General features: G+C 48.0%; 1 protein-coding gene and 1 long non-coding RNA gene across 3 annotated transcripts in view; one reads left to right on the top strand and one right to left on the bottom strand.

The window, feature by feature from the left end:
- Nucleotides 1-692: 692 nt before the first annotated feature.
- On the bottom strand, nt 693-9,900 carry FZD4 (frizzled class receptor 4). The gene is made up of 2 exons (XM_072794961.1): nt 9,310-9,900; nt 693-7,166 (listed from the first exon to the last, which is right to left on the bottom strand). The coding sequence occupies exons 1-2, from the start codon at nt 9,604-9,606 to the stop codon at nt 5,838-5,840; spliced, it is 1,626 nt and encodes a 541-aa protein (XP_072651062.1). The 5' UTR covers nt 9,607-9,900; the 3' UTR covers nt 693-5,837.
- Nucleotides 9,901-10,151: 251 nt separating this feature from the next.
- Nucleotides 10,152-20,351, top strand: part of LOC140615124 (uncharacterized) — a 37,955-nt gene continuing 27,755 nt past the window's right edge. Inside the window, exons 1-5 of one of the 2 annotated variants that reach the window (XR_012015794.1) lie at nt 10,152-10,212; nt 11,659-11,980; nt 12,353-12,407; nt 12,552-12,680; nt 13,333-14,219. This is a non-coding gene — a long non-coding RNA (uncharacterized lncRNA). The remainder of the gene's footprint in view (nt 10,213-11,658; nt 11,981-12,352; nt 12,408-12,551; nt 12,681-13,332; nt 14,220-20,351) is intronic. The other variant, XR_012015795.1, reaches the window with a different exon arrangement.

Here is a 20,351-nt window from a genome sequence, read left to right on the forward strand (position 1 = left end):
CCCCTGTGTGGTCCTTATTATTTGCTCCCATGACAATGTCCTGATAATGGCTTTGAATTCGCTTTGTCTGATGACTTTTCTGGATATGGAGACATAGACCACCCAATTTATAAAATTAACTAAAGAAGTCATTATCTTGGTTGACTGAAATGACATGCTCCCATATCTATTACACAAAAACGACCATTGTATAGCCAGAAAAAAAAAATGTTTTAATGAAAATGTAAAAAAACAACAACAACAACAAAAAAAAATGGCCCCCTTACCCCTTTTAAAGACTCCTGAAGCTCTAGCAGTGATAGGAAAAACTTTTTCAGGCCACCAGATTGAGTCAAAGGTGCTTGGAAAGTATATTAAAAAACGGCCACACATATAGGAAATGCCAAAAAGAGGAGTCACGGGTCGACAGCTTGGGAACTACGGTTACCTCCAAAGCATCATGTGACCATTTGAGAGATACTGATGACCACAGTAGTGATAAATTCTGTTGACCTTGGACCTCGGGGGTTTGGTGACCCAGGAGAAAATCCCAGAGGGGAAAAATGGCACCAGCAAAAAAGAAACAAAGAGGCCCTCAGAAAGAGGCTCTCAATCTGCCCCACAAACCAGATTCTCTATTTCTCACTTCTGGGAATGCGTGCTTCCTGGGAGCTACCATGCCCCTCCAGGAATATGCCAAAACCTCAGACCAGTTAATAAACAAAACTTTATTTTCCTTTAATACAAAAATTAAATAGCAAAGTTTATTTTTTTGTACAGTGATAAATTAGAAATTTACAGTACAGACATCAATGCAGACATACGTTTGTACATCCTTAAAAGCAGGGTCCATTTCCTTTGATGGTCAGCAATTCATTAGGGCATGTGTAGCAGGGATTGGCCTGGTACCTCTATGTCGAACATCTGAAAGCCCCCAAGGTGGGCCTCAAAGTGGCTGGAGCTGCAGGATGGCACGGGGATCCAAGGATAGGCCCCAGAGCACCAGCCTACCTGCTGCCCACACAGGCTGCGTCTCATTCTTCTTGTTACAAATGATGCTGGATGTTTATTCCACTTTTCCTACAAAGAGCACGAGGGGCCTCTCATCCTCAGACCTTCGAAGTCTCACAACAACCCTGTGAGGTAGGAAGAAATTCAGAACCACCTAGATGCCCCGCTGGGAGAGAGCTAGAGAGCAGCCTCCCCTCCAGAAGTACACAACTGAGCTGGGGCCCAAGCCCATGAGCAGGAAACAGAGAAGAGCATGTTCTGGGGGAGAAGATGGACCAGTCTTTGGGGAACAGAGCTGCTCCTGCCCCTCTTCTCAGAAGCCTTCTGGGATGACAGTGGTCATACACTGAATATTGCAGGAGACCAAGGAGCCATGTCAGCCTGGAGGACAAAGCTCACAGAGGACCCAGACAGGCCCTCTGTGAACTGCCTGGGCAAATACTGGGAATTTGCTGGTGCAGAGAAGAAGAAGGGAAATAAGGTAAATCAGAAACAGGAACAGGCTGCTACAGGGCAAATGGGCTGAGCAAGGGGAAGAGGCCTGTTGGGGAGGGTCAGGGTTCACTTCCCGCTTGGTGACCGCCAGCGTGCCACTACCACACATGCGCATGGTGAGAGGCAAGCGCAGAGAGCTCTGACCAGGACCCGGTAAAACAAAATCCATTATTTAAGGCTCTGGTATCTGATCCTCAGTAGGAGCAAAATGCTCTTCTAGGAGTTTCCAAGATCTATGACCTGGGCTCAGAGGAAAAATGATAACCTGGGTCCTGTGCCAGACATCATAAAAACCCAGACAAGGACTCTGAACCCAGATAGATAAAAGAACACGAGGAACCGTTAGAGTCCAGTGCCTCGACATAATGGGCTGGAAAGGCAACTCACTCCAATCTCTCCCATTACAGAGTGAAATGCAGGATGTAGCTTGATCCTGGGGGCTCCTTCCAAAGTCTGTGCTCTGTGGCTCTCCTAACTGAGCTGTGGCCACCTCACCAGAAGGCAGACTGCACCAGTGGGGTGACGTCCCTAGGAATAGACTCTGCCCCCCAGGGCTGAGGCTGTCGAGCTCCTCTATGTCCTCAGATCCCAGCTTGGTTGCTAACACAGTAAAGCCTGAATTCAGTGACCAGGAGGCTGGGGGTAAGGTTGGGGGTAGGGGTGGGGGGACAGAGAAGATAAGCTCAGGGTGCTGGTAGTCACAATTCAGAACCTAAACACAGAATATTCCCTGATTCTGGGTTTGATCTGATTCTGCAGGTGAGAGAGTGACTGGGGAAAGTCAGAGAGCATCTCAGGGAAATAAACAGTGTCACCCCTTCTCTGGTTTCAGGACCCTGAGCAAGCTGCCAGCTCAGAAGCCATATCAGAGATCAGGAAGCGGGAGGAAAGAGGATATGAATCAACCAAGTAGCTCAACCAGATGGTTCTGGCCAGTTCCAACCTACCCCATGTTCCTTGGCCCTGAAATGTGGCCTTTATGAAGGAAGATAAAGAGGGGTCTGCTGGAGGGGAGGGTGGACAGAGGTGCCCTTGCGCCCTGTCGAATAGAATCTCGGGAGGCCAAGCATTTTATAGGAAGCTACACTCATCCCTACTTATTCTAGAGTTCAACCTTTTCCCTAGCAAGGTGTCCTCAGATTCACCTGTTTATGTCACATGGAACACCCCAAGCCCTAAACTGCCTGCTCTTCCCCCCGCCCCCCACCTCCCACCATGTTAGGTGTGGGAGCTCACGTCCCTTTAGCCAGTGTTCCACAGTTTTCCCTAGGGATTGCCACAGAGATAGTCACGAAACAGGGCTGAGGCATTCTGTCAAAACCCTTGTAATCGACTTGCAGGGTATCTCTGCAGGGCATATGAGGGAGACATTAAAGGTAGAAGGACCCAAGAGGCAGTTTCTGGGATGGAGACAAGTGAAACAGATGACCATTCAGAGGCCCTCTGCTCCTTCCCAAAAACCAACAGCAAAATTCAGCAGACGCAGGAGCATCTCAGTCCAGGTCAGTGAGAAGGACAGAGCTTGGTACTCCTTGACACCCCTAAGGTGCCCAAGACAGGGCTTTACCCAGAATGGTCACTTGATAAATGGGCTAATAATTGAGTTTTGTGGGTTTTTTAAACAAACACCAACTTAAGAGGCGATGGACTCTTATTCAGGTAACTGGTAACTGACCTCAGCCACAAAGCTCCTTTCCTGAAACCATAAACACTCCCCATTGTCTGGAATATGAAAGGAAAGGCCCACACAGCCCTGTGACATCGCTAGGGCTACTAATCCAGTCTGCATCGATGGCCACTTTTCCCCTGAGAAGGCAAGAGATTTGTAGAAGAGACACATTAGAACCCAGGAAGTTGTCAAGGCACTAGCTCCAGAACTCGGGTGTATAGGTTCATCCAGGTACTCTTATTATTATTTCATTATTCACAAATATTGGGCCCCTACTCTGTGCCTGGCCCTCTGCTAGGTGCTGCCTTGGTCACACAACTGCTGAAACATTACAAACACAATTGCCTTACACAGCCCAACAATCTAACAGCTAGGCCAGTGCCCCACTGCACCGTCCTTCTTCCCTTTCCTGGGCCGCAGTCTCAGCCCAACTCCCAAGACACTGGAGTGGAGCGTGAGTAAGGGCAGGCTCTGCCCCTGGGTGCATGCTCCAGGGCCCTGGCCAGCTATGGGAACTGTCTGCAAGCAGCACAGGGAATTCACATTTTATATTTCATAGGCAACGCAGTCTCAGATGGAGTTCAACTGGTCCTTCTCGGGATCATTTCTCATGCTCCTAGAACCCTGATCCAGAGTCCAGCCAAGGTACTTGGGCTCGGCACACACACCAAGGCCTCCCCCCGACCCTGCGTCCATTTAGCATCTGTCCTCAGAGCCCCCGGACTTCCCCTTCCAAAATACACAACAGACCTTATGTGCATCTTCACCTCAGACAGCTCAAGAGCCCCCCAAAACAAAGAAGAAAGGCAAATGTCAAACCATGGCCATAAAGCTCAAAAAGACAGACAAGGACACGTGCATTTCCAGAATCTGACCACCAATTCAGGAATCTGAGTCCCTGGAAATGTTTTTCCACAAAGAGATGTGATAAGAGTTTTCCTACCTGTGTTTAAAAGGAGTGGGGTGGGGTGGGGCACAAATAAATAAATGAGTGAGTCATTGCAAAGTAGTTGCTGAAGCAAAGGTAGGTATGCTGTTACAAGGAGAGCAACCTGTGACACCGTCAACAATTTGTCCCAGAGATCTGGTGATTAGGAGGCCTACGGCAGGTTAAGAGAGAGTCCAGTTACAATTTTCAAAGAATTGCAACTTTTGAGAGGCTGCTAGGGGGTACCCCATTGTGAGGAACATAAAGCATAAATTTTAAAAGCTCTGGATACCCCTGCAAAAGGCAATTAAGACCTGTGTTAAGAGTTAGCAGTTCATTTCATATGGTCTACACTTTATTCCCTACTAACCAATCAAGCTCCTGGCTGGCATTCTGGAGATTCATTAAGCACCATATAAATACTCCAGGCCACACTGCCTCCAATGAAATCTTATAAGGAGCCTTTGCCAATTACTAGGAAACAATTATGCACCAAGTAGTTGGATTAGCTGTCCTTAGTTCTTGCTACAAAACAGAAAAAAAAAGTCTTCATTGTGGTAGTAGACTAGACTCTGATAACATTCTTATGCTAAAGGAAAGAAAGGCACTATCATTCTGAGAATGCAAGCTGACCATAGTTTTAAAGTCAGTTGAGTATACTATTATGTCATGGTCCAAGAATGTGCTTTTAATTGTAATTGACACACACAAATTACACAGCTAATCTGTGCGAATGCAAAGTTGCCAAGAAACTTAACATTTTAGCTCTTCCAGACTGGCGTCTGCATAGATGCAATCACACAAAGTAAAATATATTAAGTCCCCATTGCTCAATGCAATAGGTCTCCGGGGTCGGTAAGTTAAGTCGACTTGGTAAATCTTATTTTCCTCTGAATTAAATGATTGTCAGAAAGTGAATCACCCTGACTTTCCTCCTCATTAGGCATGCTGCAGTGGAAAAAAAAAAAAAAATCCTATAAAAATACCTATTTTGAGTCATTAATGTAAAATGAACAAAACAGCAGCAGCCTAGAACAGGGATGATGAAATTTAAGAGGAAGAGAGAGGAGGAAAATCCACTGAATACCTTATGTGTGTTTGTACAGTACTTCTGTTTTTTTCAAACAATCCTGTTTTATGACAAAGGCACTGGAAGATTCTGACACCACCTCTTGGGAGAGCAATCCACAAAGTTCTAAACAGCAGACAGCGCACCAGAGAAAATGTTTACGTTAGATCAGCCAAACTATAAAACTCTTGTAACACTTGTCTGAACCCAGTGTCTCCAGTGTTTATAGATTGCTTGGCTATCTGAGAGACCCAGTTAGTATGTAAGATTTTAAGGGTTAAAAAAGTGAATCTTTCTCCCTGCGAGTTACCTCCTCACAGCTCAGATCTCACTCTGCAGAGAAAAGCAGCATTGCCCCGGCCCCTCCTGGAATCTAGGCAGGACCTCCACGCTCCAAGCTGCGACCTGCTAAAGTGATCAATGTTTTGATTTTTCACAGCTTTGAAAGCCTCTAACTGGCTTTTCCATTTTGGATCATTCCAAAGTCTGCAGCAAAATCATGACTTTTATGATGCCAGGCAGTGGGGGTCAGGTGGCGGTGGCTTAGAGGGGTCACTTAAGTGTTGCCAGTTTGCTCGAAATGAGATTCACTGCATGAAACTTCTAGTCGCGCTTGCCCCCAAATGCTAGCATTTCCCCCCCCGCCCCGCCCCTCAAAACTTGGAAAGCATGGAGGCCAGGTAGCCTTATACCACAGTTTCGTTGCCTTTCCCAGGCTTCACCCAACCGTTCCCTCGCTTTTCTCTCTTTACCTTCCCAGAATTCACCAATCTGTTAGAACACTTCTGCCATGTGTGCAGAGTTTTGGCAGACCAAATCCACATGCCTGAGGTGATGCCCACCAGCAAAGACATAAAAATCTTCAACATCTCAACGGCCATGTTGGAGTCGTCTGCAGAATAGCGGAAGAGCGCCCAGTTGGAGATTTCATAGAAGTAACAGGCAATCACACAGGTGGCAGGCACCGTGTACAGGACTGAGAAGACCCCGATCTTGACCATCAGCCTTTCCAACTTGTCAGTCTTTGTCCCATCCTTTTGCAGATTGGACCGAATTTTGAACAAGGCCACTAAACCCGCAGCGATGAACAAAGTTCCGATCACCAGGTAAGTGAAGAGGGGGGCCACCACAAAGCCTGTGAGGGCATCGAGGTTTTGGTTCCCGACGTAGCACAGGCCAGTCAGTTCATCCGCGTCCACCAGTCTCATAATCAAGATGACAATGGTTTTCACTGCGGGGATGGCCCAGGCGGCGATGTGGAAATAAGAGCTGTGCATTTCAATGGCCTCATGACCCCATTTGAGTCCCGCTGCCAAAAACCAAGTGAGTGTCAGAATAACCCACCAGATGGAACTGGCCATTCCAAAAAAGTACATCAGCAAGAAAATGATTGCACATCCTGTGTTCTTAAGTCCTTCTTGGATGAGAACAGGTTCTGCTGCCTCTTCAAAATCGCAGGATATCCTTTCCCGGCCTACGGTCAGCCTGACAATATAAGCAATGCTATAAATATTATAGCACATACTGAGAAATATGATGGGGCGCTCAGGGTAGGAAAACCTGGAGGAATCGATGAGGAAGGTGAGCACTGTGAAGGCGGTGGAGATGAAGCACAGGCTGGCCCACACGGCCATCCAGATGTCCGTGAACTCCTTGGCCGAGCGACTGTATAAGCCAGCATCATAGCCACACTTGAGAACACAGTTCAGGCTCCTTTTCACCCAGATGTACTGATCCGAGTTGGTGCCTACCGAATGGCACTCTTCCCCGGGCTGGATGGGGGTTTTGTGAGGTAACGGCACCTCCTCATCACCTGGCCCTTCCATGCACATGTGGTTGTGGTCATTCTGGGGTGGGAATTTGCTGCAGTTCAGGCTCTCTGGCCAGGCAAATCCAAATTCCTTCAGGACAGGTTCACAGCGCCTCTTGACTGAAAGACACATGCCGCCGCACGGGCCTATGGGGATGTTGATCTTCTCTGTGCACATTGGCACATAGACTGAACAAAGGAAGAACTGGAAAAGTAATGAAATGAACAAAGAAAACAATGACTTGGAAGTCTGACCAAATGCTTGCACGAAGCGGGGTTGAATGCTTCCAGGCAAAGTACATACGGACTTCTAAACCAGTTATGGGGGCTCTGACTGTCTACTCTGACCCCAGACTAGGGTGCCCTAAAAAAGCCATTGCTTGCACACTTTTCTTCTTTGGGTTCTAGCAATCCCTTCCAGGAGAACATAAATAAATAAATAAATATATGAAAAGGACCCGAAAGATTACATAATCCCTTTTTGCATAATGCTTAAGAAAATAAACCTTAAGACTCCACTTTGAGTCTCCTGACTTGAAAGAGCTGAACAGACTAATCGAATGACTGAGTCATTTGAGTGATGGGGTGATTTATTTTTGTCCTCATTTCTTTATCGCTATAAAAATAAATGTAATAAGTAGATGTAGATCTGGCACTTCTCCTGTTAATATTCTCTCCTTTCTCTACTTTATCCCCTAACATTATTATTATTTTTTTTAATCAGTCCCATACCGAAACAAAAAATGTCCTAATCGAGGCACTGTTAGACCCAAGGATAGGATGCAGGTTGAGGTCTCTGGTCACCAGGGGTTTGTTTGGCCAGGTTTCCTCAATAAATAATAATGAAGCACAATAGGAAAATATAAATGTGAAGTCCCTGGAACTGCAGTACCAGCAGGGGAGAGTCCAGTTGCTGTCCTCAATTCCTCCAGCATTGATAAACAGTCGGCTTGGCTCCTTACAGATGTTGTCTATGAAGTCTAGAGTTACAAGTAACTATTTTCCAGCATGTAAAGGGATCCAGTCCTGTCCTTCAAAACAGCTTGGCTGCTTCCCCAGGATACATGTAATTAAAAATATATATCCCTGCAAAAGCTGTTTCTCCAACAAAATTGCCACTGATGTCAGGATATGTGCTGTTTCCAAACTGAGAGCTAGAGGATCATTTCTTAAGCTTTTATAACCTAGTTCTAAAGTTCTGAAAACTCCAACGGGACATTTCAGCAGCAACAGGTCTAATCCCAACCATCTTTCTGAAGCCACAGTCCAACTTTTAAAACGACCTATGTAAAAAACATGGACCTAGGAAGTAAGCTGCCTGCCTGTTTCTTATCTCTCAGAAGTTACTACCAGAACCACGGATTTCTGAAGCTTTTAGCCTGGATAACCACCCTCTATTTTCTCCCCAAGTTCTCTCTTGTCTAAATTTCTAAAAATCACCATAGCCTTACCAACCAAAACACAACTAGTGCTAACTTTTCTTTTTTATATCTCTTTCAGTTCCTTTTCTTTCTTAAAATGAATCGGTTGTTGATTTTGTGAGACTATAATCACCCTGTATATGCTAATTATTTCTTCACTTACTGTGGGCTGAGCATTTTCTCTATTATTACATAAGCGTTACAATTTTTAATGGCTGGAAAAAAAAAATCTCCCAATACACAAATTACCTTCCTGGAGCTAGACCACACTATCACGTTTTCCCCAAGCTGTGTTTTCTCCCCGCCAAATCCTAAACCTGCCCTCAACCCTGAGGATCAGAACGATCTCAGGCCACCCAACCATGCCTTCCTGCGTGACCCCTAAAGTCATGTGGGAGGACGCGAGGAGGGGCCGCTCCGCAGAAAACGAGGCAGTGGAGTTTCACTTAATAACCCCCTCCCCGCAAATATGGGGGGAGAAAGGAGGTCGGCGAGGGAGGAGACGTCCCCGTCTCCTTATCTCTCCTTCCAAGTCTTAGTTGCAGCTGGCTGCCCTGCTGGGGACTCGCCCACCGAGCAGCGGCGGCCAGAATCCTTGGCAAAGATAACCCTCGGCTCCACTGGGGTTAGGGGCTTGGCCAGACACGGGTGAGCAGGGGAGAAAAACGGAAGGGCGGGGTGTAAGAGTGGGTTCTTTCTCAGGCCAGATGACTTACACAACGTTTTGGCTTCCAGTCCCTGAGAAGGGACAGAAAAGTGGGGGTGGGGTTGGAAATCACTTTTCCAGGGTAGTTTTTACCCCTCAGCCTAGCGAGGGGGCAGGGCAGGGGGCTTGCCTTGGCAAGGGCTCCACGGAGTTAGTTTGGGGCGTCCCTGCCCAAGGGGTCCCCTCCCGCCCGGGGTGGGGGTGGGGGTGAGGGCGCCCACCTGCAGCTGGCTGGAGCAGCCGTACTGGATGAGCGGCGTGAAAGTTGTCAGCTGCAGCTCGGCGTCTGTCTGCAGCTCGTGCCCCACCAGGTTGGGCATCTTGGTCACGTTGTAGCCCAGGTTCTGGCACATGGAGATGCGGATGGGGTCGCAGCGCCGCTCCTCCTCGTCCCCGAAGCCCCGCGCTGGCTCGAGGAGCAGCAGCAGCAGCAGCAGCAGCAGCCGCAGCCGCCGCAGGCTGAGATCGACGCCCCCGGGCGCCCCCGGGACGCTCGGCGCTGCGCCCCGCCGGGCCATGGCCAGAGCCGGGGGGCGGCGGCGGCGGTGGCGGGGGCCGGTCCGGCGGACACCCCCAGTTTGCACGGGGGCGCCGGCTGCCCGCGCTGCTCCCGGCTCCCGGGAAGGGAGTGTGATAAGGCGCCAAGGGCGAAGAAGGGGCAGCGGCCGGGTCTCCGGCAGCTGCGCGCCACCGTGCGGGGTATCAGACGCCGGCGGCCGGGGCCGAAGCGCAGACCGCGCGGGTCATGCTGCAGGCGGCGAGCCCCCAAGCCGGCGCCGGCCGCGTCCGCTCCGCGTCCCGGCGGATCCCGCCAGCACCCAGCGCCGCGCCGCTCTCGCCGCCCGAGCCCTGGGCGGCGCTGGAGGTCCGCCGGGCGGCGGCGGGGCGGGACGGACGGCGCAGCCCGCCAATGGCCGGGCGCCGCGGGCGGCGGGGGGCGGGCCGCTCCGCCGCCGGGAGGGCCAGGCCCCGCCCCCGCCCCCGCCCGCCCCGCCCGCCCCGCCCCCCGCCCGCCCGGAGCGCCCCGCCCGGCTGCGCGGCTCCCACTTTCCTCCCCCGGGCGCGGCGCTCGGGGGCCGGGCGGGGGTGCAGCCGCGCCGCTCGCGCCGGGCCAGCGCCCCCAGGTGAGAAGCGCGCCCGGAGCCGTCGGCTCCCCTTCCTTCCCCTCTTCGGCTGTCACCTCGGCCCGCGGCTCCGCACCTGGCAGGCCGAGAAAGGCACACAAAGGACCCGGGGTCGAGGTGCGCCAGGCTGTGGCTTTAAATCCTGGCTGTGTGGCCCTGAGCGCTGCTCGGCCTCTCGGCGTCGGTTTCCTCGTCCGTAAAGAGACGGGAGGGTCCGAGGCGGTGCGTGCGCCGCCGAGCCCCGAGCCCCGAGCCCCGAGCCCCGAGCCCGGGACGGCGCCCCCCGCGGCTGCTGGCCCGCAAGCTCGCTCGGGTCGGAGCCGCCCGCCCCCGCCCCCGCCCCCGCCCCCGCCCCCAGGCCCGGCCCGACCTGCGCCCCGAGCCGCCCGGCTCCCGCCGCGAGGGGGAGGCGCCCCGAGCAGCCGACCAGCCGACGGGCTCGCGCTCCGATTTCCTCGCCGTATGAAATGAAATTCCACAGGGGGATTCGAAAGGAAATGAGACCGGGACGCTCCGTGCTTCTCGGCCCGCCGCCCTTCCTGTCTCGGGGACACGGTTTCTAAATAAGGTTGGGAGGGTGAGAGGGCGGGGGGGGGGGGGGAGGCCTGACCTGTGCACGGGAGGCGACGGGGGCGCGAGCGCCGAGGGTGCCTTCCCCGCCTCCTCTCCCGGGCCCCCTCCCCTGCAGCCTGCATCCCTAACCCCCTCTGCTGCTGCGGAGGGTCCTGGAGGTCTGGGGACCCGGCGACCGCTGTTTTGATCCAATTTTCCCCGTCTCCTTCCCGCCCGCCCCCGCCCCCGCCCCACTGCCCGCTCCTCGGATGGAGGTTTGTGCTAGTCCACCCTCGCCCTCTCCAGTCTGACCAGTGAAACCCTCAGCAGGTGGATTTCTGAACCACTTATTGCTTGACTGTGGTAAAGCTCCCGCGCCTCTCTGAGCTTCACATGAGCCATCTGTAAAATAAGGAAATCCCTGTCCACCCCCACACAGTTAGTTGTTCTAAGAGTTAAATGAGATCATGCCAGTAAACCACTTAGCACGGTGTCTGGCACATATAAAGTAAGTGCCAAATAATTTGTGTCTTTTAGTGAGAAGACCTCCTGCTTTCCAGCTGGGTCCCAAAGACATCTTCTGCAGCCCAGGTCTGAAGATCTGGTTAAAGAGCTTTCTACTCTCTTCCTGAGATCTTTTTGGCCAACACTTGCCAGGGTTTTCCTGGGGCTTGGGGTCAGGGACCAGGTTTTTATGTATGTTTGTATTCTCTATTTCAGCCAAGTCTGGCAGATGGCAGAGGCTGGATACAGGTTGGAAGGATATCTGTTCCACTCCTCTGGTCCTCATATTTTGCCTTGTAGTTTGGTTTTCATATACTGGCAACTAGACTTGGCTGAGGGCAAGAATGGAATCAACTTTTTTTTTTTTTTTCTTTTTGGTTCTGTACCTAGAACCCCTTAAAGAGGTGAAGAAATCGAGGCTAGGACCAAAGCAATAGTTACAAAATGGAAGACCAACCAAACCAGGGCCCAAGGAGGCTGTTCGAAGATGGGAGGCAGGGTCATTTCCCCAGAAATGTTCCCAGCTGGAAATCTACATAGTCAGCAGTAGAGGTGACTCTTGCGTTTGACTGTGCTGAGTAATGCAGGAGACCATGGGATCACAGAGATGAATAAGTGATGAGATGAATGAATCCAATGAATAGATGATCCCCACCCTCTAGGAACTCACTGGAGGAAACTGAAAAGGAACAGACAGCTGTAACTCAATGCGGTAAGTACACACAGAGAGAATTGTGGGTAAATTGGCGGTGGAGGTAGCTGAGCTTACAGGGCTATTCAGAGGCAGGTGACCTGCAGGGTTCTGAGCTACTCAACAAAGCAGAGTTAGTGTGCAATGGGCACCTCTGCAGCATTTGCAGGAAGGGGAGGGGAGCTTGCTGTGTGCTGAAGGTATGTGTGCATGGTTTATCAAACGATGAACTCCATGAGGTCAAGGCACAGCACAGGGCCTGGCATGCAAAGGGAACAGCATCAGTGTTGGGGGAAGCAATATTATTATCAGACCAACAAATAACTCCTATAGAACCCCTACCCTGAGCCGGACACTGCGTTACATGCTTATCATCTCATGTATTCCACACAGCAGCTTGAGAAAACTAACGTCCTGAGAGGTTAAGCGATCTGCTCAAGATCACACAGTAAGTAGCAGGGGACTCGGACACGTGCCTACCTGGCCCAAAATTTTATGTGCATGGTAGGGCTCTCATGGAGGAAACCGCTTGACACTTGCCTAATCCCTAGTTAAAGATGACCCTTTTGCGATCTGAACTTCTTATTCCTAGCCCTAGCATCCGTGCCCCAGCTTGCTCGACGAAGCACTGTCTCCTTTGAGAAAGCTGGAAGAAGCCCCTTCCCCGGCAGAAGCTTTTCCTGTCAACAGCTTTTCTTTCCAGGCATGGAACTCATCGCAGGTATTTTCCAAAAAAGAAAGCCAGGGGAATCACATTTCAGTCTGAATGTGGAAAGAAAACAAAGACCACGACTTAGAGCTGAGTCTGAATGGCCCGGAGCCCCTCAGCCTCCCCTCTCCCAGAGCGGTTTACACAGTCGCCAGTCTGCTCCCGGTGACAGGCATGGCATGTTTGTCTTTGTTGCAGAAAACACTTCCCTGAGGGAGTTGCAGGCAGAGGGTTCCCCCCCCCCCCCCCCCCCCCCCCCCGTGATATGCAGAGCATTTAGGAGAGGAGTCCAAGCTGTAGACATGTGGAGAGAACCTTCCTTTAACCTAAAGGGCAGGCCTGAGAGCCCGGGTAGCTTCCTCTGCCCCCTCTCTGAGTAGTAAGGAGGCAGCCACTTTGGAGCTGCAACAAATGTGACTTCAGCCGGCTGCCGGGCACTTGGAGGGCTCTCTATTTGCATCTAATGAGAGGCTGGGTTCTAATTAACTCTTGTGATGTGTTAATTTTTCAACCTGACATTTTCTGCTCTAATAGATTCTTGTAATGGTTTCTAAATTAAAGGCTGCATTTGAAGACTAGGGTTTAGGTTAAAATCCACCACCTGGGGGTGGTTGGGGGGGGCATAAACATCCTTTCCCTCCTAAGGAAAACCTCTCATTTGCAGTTCTTTGCTAACCCAATTAAGTGCTGAAGTAGTCACCCCAGAGCCTGCTTTTTATTTCCTGCGAAACAATCCAACTAATCCATATTCAGTAGCTTCCAAGAGAAGTCTTATTCCAACCACTCATGAAGAAACCAGCTTCTTTGAATATGGACAGAACATTTAGAACTCACAAAGAACGGTCTTGATAGAAAATGCAAGAAAATGGTTCATTATTATCCTGTTTGGTTTTTGAGGGAAAAGTTCACTAGGACCAAAACCTCATAAGGACTGGGAATTTATCGGGGAACAAGAGAAGCATGAGCAGAAGCCAGGTCACATCCCATCAGTTTATGGATCATCTGGGAGCTACATCTCCCTCCCTACCCAAACGAGTTATGAAACAAAAACATGTGCACTGAGTAAAGCAGAAAGGAGCACTAATCTTGCTCAGAAGCTGAGGAATCACAGGCCCCAAGAGATTAAGTGGCAGAGCCAAACCCCCTTCTTATCACTTGCACCACTAGCCAGCGAGGAATCAAGTCACCAGAGAGCTCTTGCCTGTTAAGGAATCAAAGCCGTGTTGTTCCTCTTACCAAACACAAGATGGTACATAAGACATTCTTATTTGTTGGCGGTGATGGTTTAATATACAGGTGGGCAACCAGGAACCTGGGCAGGAGGCAAAAAATACTGCCAGTGCGCTTTGTACATCTACAACCTCATTTCATTTCAATATTTGTCAGTGAAACCAGTAGCAAGTGTTTCATGATAGGTTATTGTGGACATATCACCGAGCTGTGTACGGAGAGGTACGGAGTCATATAAAAGATGGTTCCTGCCTCCAATGAGCTTCCAGTCATGTTGGAAGAGATGAAGACATGAGACCCAGAGTCAAACTTAATTTATAGGTGAGTGCTTTTTCTCCGGCTCCCTTACTGAGTATAAGTTTGGGTTTTTGTTTTGGTATTGGTTTTGGTTTGGTGGGGTGTTGATCCCTTTCATAGTCCTTTGAGGTCAGAGGCTATGTCTTCTTCACTAATGTGTTCCTGCGCAGCAAAGGAGACCACTATCTGGTCCATACACGGCACACAATAGATGCTTGTTGAATAAATAAATGAATGGTGCAGGTTATAAGTGCTGTAATTCTTGGGAAAAAGAGAGCCTTCGTTATATTCTGGATATAGGAGGCCATCAGAATCCAACCCAGCTGGTCCCAGAATGATGGTCAAGTCTACTCCACAGACCATGCTCCAAGACAGCTTTTAGTTTTCTTTAGAACTCAGAAGTTTTACCAATCACTTGTCTTCCTTTTCTGTTTTACTCTGCAGTTTCTTAAATATTTTAAGGTAGGAAAATGTCTTAGCTAGAATTTTTTATTCAGAAGCCTGTTTCTAAACTTTGTGGATCAGCCCGAGATCTTTCCTTATACTGTTCATTGACTAGTTGACCACTGATCTTGATATTGTCACATGGAGACATTAGGAACCACGTATGCCGTATATGCAGGAATATCCAGCCTAAGAGTTGTAAGTCAGGAGATCACCTCTAAGTAGTAAGTTTTTTTTTTTTTCCTAAGTAGTAAGTTTGTAGAAAAATTGAAATATGAGTGTAGTGAAATATGAGTGTGACTTTCCAAGAGACCCAGGGAAGCCTGGAGAGGAAAGCACCTGTAATAATATTCTCACAGGCAGCACTCTCATCAGTTGGTACAGGTGAGAAGTGGACAGTAATAATAATAATGCTAAATAATGAAAAAGGGTGAACTAGCCACCTGCTGTGGATAAACATGAACTAGACCAGACAAGGTGTCAGGTGGTGGCTTTAAAACATAGTCTCAGATTCTTCAATATTCCTCCCATTGAAGGGCGGAGTTTGTATTTCTTCCCCTTGAATTTGGGAGGGCTTATATACAGTGTCAGTGACAGCAGGTGACTTCCAAAGCTGTGTCATAAAAGGCCATGCAGATTCTTCCTTATTTGCTGGATAATTCACTTTGGAGCTCTGAGCAGCCTTCTAAGTAGTCCAGCTACCTTGAGACCACCATGCAGGTTTTCCAGGTGGTAGTCCCAGATGAGCCTTTCCTTCAGCCACCCTGGCTGAGCACCAGAAGTATGAATGAGGAAACCATCTTGGAATTGGATTCTCTGGCCCCAGGGCTTCCTACCCCCAGCTGTTTGAGTCATCTCAACCCAGACATTGTAGGGCAGAGAAGAAACACCCTTGCTGTGCCTTTTCCAAATTCCTGACACACAAAATCCATGACAGTTCTTGTTTTGTGCTTATCTTATTCCATCTGGGCTACTATAACACAATACCACACACTGGCTGACTTAGAAATAGGCATTTATTTCTCACAGTTCTGGATACTAAGAGCTCCAAGATCAAGGCATCAGCAGATTTGGTGTTAATAAGAGCCCCTTTCCTGGTTCCTAGATGGGTCTCTTTGCTGTGTCCTTCCAGGGCAGAAGGGATGAGGGAACTCTCTGGGGTCTTTTTCGTAAAGGCTCTGCTTTCATGACCTAATCACCTCTCAAAGCCCTCACGTCCAAAGGAGAGGGTGACTCAGCTAGCAAAAGAATGAATATCACTGCATAAAGGGACCTTATATCCCAAGAAGGGGAGAAGGATAGAATGTTTTCAGTTGCATGAGGGATTGTTGGGTCACATTAGGTGAAAGCATGATTTTGCTATTGTCTTTACTTAACAGTTAAGTATGATTTTTAAAAGTGCGTATGAGGGCAGCCCGGGTGGCTTAGCGGTTTAGCGCCAACTTCAGCCCAGGGCGTGATCCTGGAGACCCAGGATTGAGTCCCACGTCGAGCTCCCTGCATGGAGCCTGCTTCTCCCTCTGCCTGTCTCTGCCTACCACCCCCCCTCATGAATAAATAAATAAAATCTTTTTTTTTCAAGTGTATGAATGCCAAGTTGACAAGGAGTGGACTCTTGGTAGCTCTGTATTGTACAGTGGGACTCATTTGCCAGAATTCCCTTCCTTATATAGATCCAGATTGGGATTGGCCACAAGAGAAATTGGCACAAGACTGGGGAGGTGGAAGCCAAGTGGTGTTTTATACTCTAAAAGTCACAATAGAGTGCCAGGCACAGTGATGGTTCATGACATTGAGTTGACTGGCTCACTTATTGGCTGGGGCAGCCCTTGGACCTGCATGAGCTCTTCCTTCAGCTTCTCTGAGTCTTGGGCCAGGTGCATGAGTAGCTCCATGGTTAAGGGCTCTAGCTTCTGCAGGTCACCTGTATCAAGATTAGCGGTGGTTAGACAGACTTGACATCTACTTTGTCCTTGTGGGTTCCAATTTGCTCTTGAGTTCCCAAACTTTGTGCCTCCCTTTCCTTCTTGATTGCAGGGCTGGCTGATCTATAGTGACTTTGGGCACAACATTGGGCACAGAGGCAATGTGCTGCATAGAGTATTTCACTGGTTTCCACAGTTTTGTAAGGTCTACTCCTTGCTGTAAATTCCTTATTCTGCCTCACTCATAGTGACTCTGCTTCTCTGAGTAAATCCTGATGACATAGCCCATCAAAAAGATTCATAAGATGTTAGCTCTGGAAGCTGCCTTAGAATTCATTTGATCTACTCTTCATTTTATAAATGGGGAAACTGAGGCCTCAAATATGACTTGCCCAAGTGGCACATAAATAACGAGTGCTTGAACCAGTTTGCCATCCTGCTCTGTGACCTACATATTTGGCAGATTTTTCTTTGACTTATAGAATTGTGACGGGCCTACTACACCAGGCCGTATTAACTACAGCAAGCATTTAATTGAGCCTCTTCTGTTAGGTACTTTGTGGGGTGTTTTGCATAGGTTACCTCATTAATCCACATGCCTTCCAGAATATATCCTAAATTTGAATTACTTCTCTCTACTCTCTATGTCCACCACCACAAACTGTCCATTCCCCATCAGCTCTCACATGGACAGCTGTCTGCTGAAGGCTTCTCTCCACCACTGCTCATTGACAATCTCTGCTCTCCACCACAAACAGAGAAGTTTTCAAACCAGCTTCCACAGATCATTCTCCTCTCTGAAACTGCTGGCAACTTGTCAGTGATCTCCCTTTGTTGTTGGAAGAAAATTTGTCAAGCCTACAAGGTCCTGTGAAATATGGCCATCTTCTCTCACCTTTGGTCACACCCACTGCCTTGTTCATCACACTCTGGCCATATTGACCTTCCCTCTATTCCTAAAACATGCCCAGCTACTTCTTGCTGTAGGGTCTGTAGTCTCTTCTCTGCATAGGATGCCATCATCATATTCTCCCCCATCTTCCCAGGGCTGTTCCTTCCTGATGAATGTCGTTTGAAATGTCCTCTGAAATGTCTTTTCCAGCACTCCTGTCTCATCCTTCCCTCCAGTCACTCCTTAGCCCTATTTGATTTCTTTTATGGCACTTACTGATGTGTCACTTTCTCAGTTATTCACATGCTTATTTGTTAATTGTTAATCTCTTATTTATTTGTTAATTTGTTAATCTCTCCTAATGAGAAAAGTTATTTGTTAATTTGTTAATCTCTCCTAATGAGAAAAGATCTCCACAAGCATGGGGTCTTAACTCTCTGATTCACTAAGATGTCCCTGGTGCCTGGCAGGTACTCAGTAAATATTTGTTATGTGAACAAACCTATATAGTACCTACTCTTATTCTCTCCATTTTACAGGTGAGGAAACTGAATCCCTGAGAACACTGAATTCCAAATTGTGGAGCCAGTGAAGCTGTCTAAGTAGGATGCCTAATAGTCAAGAGCTCAGGCTATGGAGTCAGGCAGACTTGTGTTGTAATTCAGCAAAATGTATTATGGGTTACTAGATCTACAAGAAACCTCTGATAATCAGCTAGGTCCATGCCTGCTTATTTTAGTAAAGTTAATCAGTCAACAACTATTTCTTGAATCCTTACAATATGCATTGCTGACTGAAATTGTTCCCCCAAATAGGGCAGACATTAAAGATCACTGATTTATCACATCCTGCAAATTTCTAGATACCTACATTTAAAAAAATATTTTATTTATGAGAGAGAGAGAGAGAGAGAGAGAGAGAGAGGCAAAGACACAGGCAGAGGGAGAAGCAGGCTCCATGCAGGGAGCTCGACGTGGGACTCGATCCTGGGTCTCCAGGATCACGCCCTGGGCTGAAGGTGGCACTAAACCGCTGAGCCACCCGGGCTGCCCTAGATACCTACATTTTTAGCCGATTTTCCTTTGGTATCCCTCAATTGTTTAATTTCAAGAAATTGACTGCAGTTTAGGCCTTCCTACCTTCATTTTTTTCCATTATCTCTTTTGCCTTTAAGAATCTATACCTGAGGTTTCATTTCTGTTCTAAAATGAGAACAAAGGACATATTTTAAGAAAACAATTTTCAGACACATGCAAAGAAACAGTAGCATCTGTTAGACTACCATAGACCTGGAAGGAACCTCCCAGATCATCTTCTGCAGATGCCCACTTAGCAGATAAAGAAGTTGAGACCCAATAGATGCAGATGACTTTTCCATGACAGAATTAGAACTAGGTATCTTTAACCCAGCCTTCAGGAATCTTCCTACTATATCACACTGTCTTCCTTCCACCTCCTTAGCAAACCAGGATTGTTTTGGTAAATAGCAGACTCCTTAATCAGACCTGAGGGTTCAGCCTGCATATACAGACAGCTAGATGATGGATTGCTCAGTATAACTGGGCCCTTAGAAACCACTCTTAGAGTGGTGCCGAGGTAGCTCAGTCAATTTACTAGGTGTGTGATGCTGATCAACTCACTCTTTCATAGGCTTCATGTTCATATCTTTAAAATGGGATAACAGAAATTATTGAAGACATGGTTGGTGATTGAGCCAGTAGCCTTCCCCAACCCCTAGGTGCCCAATTCAAACCTTTCTTCCTTCCTAACAACAATGTATCAAGGTATCAAATACTTCATAAGAAGACGAGCTTTTTCCTAGTCTTAGGGCGTGGGGCAAATCTTCCCCTCATAAGCGATTTGTTTAGGAATAGGTATATGACATAATTCTAGCCAATGAAGTGGATGCAGAAGTGTCAGGGATAGGTAGAGAGGGTTCATCCCTTGGAGAATTGTCCCTCACTTTCAGAAAGGGGTGGCAGAAAAATCTGCCTTTTCTTATTCCAGCTTTTAGATGTTATGTGAGGATATGGTAACTGGAAGAGTTCCTGCCATGCCTCATATCAGAAATGGTATGGATCAAATGCTGAAGATGAATGTATGATTAAGTTTAATGTGTCAACTTGATTGGGCCACAGGGCACCTGGGTATTTGTTTAAACATTATTCTGTTTCTGTGAGGATTTTTGGATGCATTTAACATTTAAATCAATAGACTGTGTAAAGCACATTGCTCTCCCTAATGTGAGTGGGCCTCATCCAATCAGTTGAAGGCCTAAGTAGACTAAAAAGGTCAGCCTTCCCTGAAATGGGGAAATTCCTCCTGCTTTCCTGTTTTCAAGCTGGGGCATTGTTTTGTTTCTGCCTTTGGACTCTAACTGAACTATTGGTTCTTCCTGGGTCTTGAGCCTGCCAGCCTTCAGAATGAAAGTATACCATCAGCTCTCCTAGGTCCCCAGCTTGCCAGCTTAACCCTGTAGATCTTGGGACTAGTCAACCTCTATACCAAATTTGTTATGATAAATGTTTTTAAATATACGTGTGTACATAGGTATGTGTATGTATGTGTGTAGGTATATGTGTGTGTGTGTGTGTGTGTGTGTGTGTACGTATCCTATTGGTTCTGTCTTCCTGAAGAACCCTGACTAATATGACTCAGTTAATCAACCCCTGTAATCTTTACATCTGGATTTGTGGTTAAGTAAGATAATATGTTTTTCTTCTTGTTTAAGTCACTTTTAGTTGAGTTTCCTATTTCTTGTACCTGGAGGCATCATAACTGACCCAGAAAGCAAGCCAGTAGGATTTTTGTGAAAATTCAGTGATGGTCAGTAAATATTACTTTTTTTCTCAGCATCTAAATTACAGTGCAAGACTCCTTTTTTTTTTTTTTAAG

This window comes from Canis lupus, chromosome 23 (genome assembly GCF_048164855.1).
Source record: "Canis lupus baileyi chromosome 23, mCanLup2.hap1, whole genome shotgun sequence".
In the NCBI taxonomy this organism is placed as follows: domain Eukaryota; kingdom Metazoa; phylum Chordata; class Mammalia; order Carnivora; family Canidae; genus Canis; species Canis lupus.

Bases quoted from the DNA above. Each gene is read 5' to 3' on its own strand.
- FZD4 (XM_072794961.1), bottom strand. From the start codon at position 9,606: ATGGCCCGGCGGGGCGCAGCGCCGAGCGTCCCGGGGGCGCCCGGGGGC. The intron at 7,167-9,309 runs GTGGGCGCCCTC...TTACTTTTCCAG, and splicing joins GCTGCTCCAGCCAGCTGCAG to TTCTTCCTTTGTTCAGTCTA.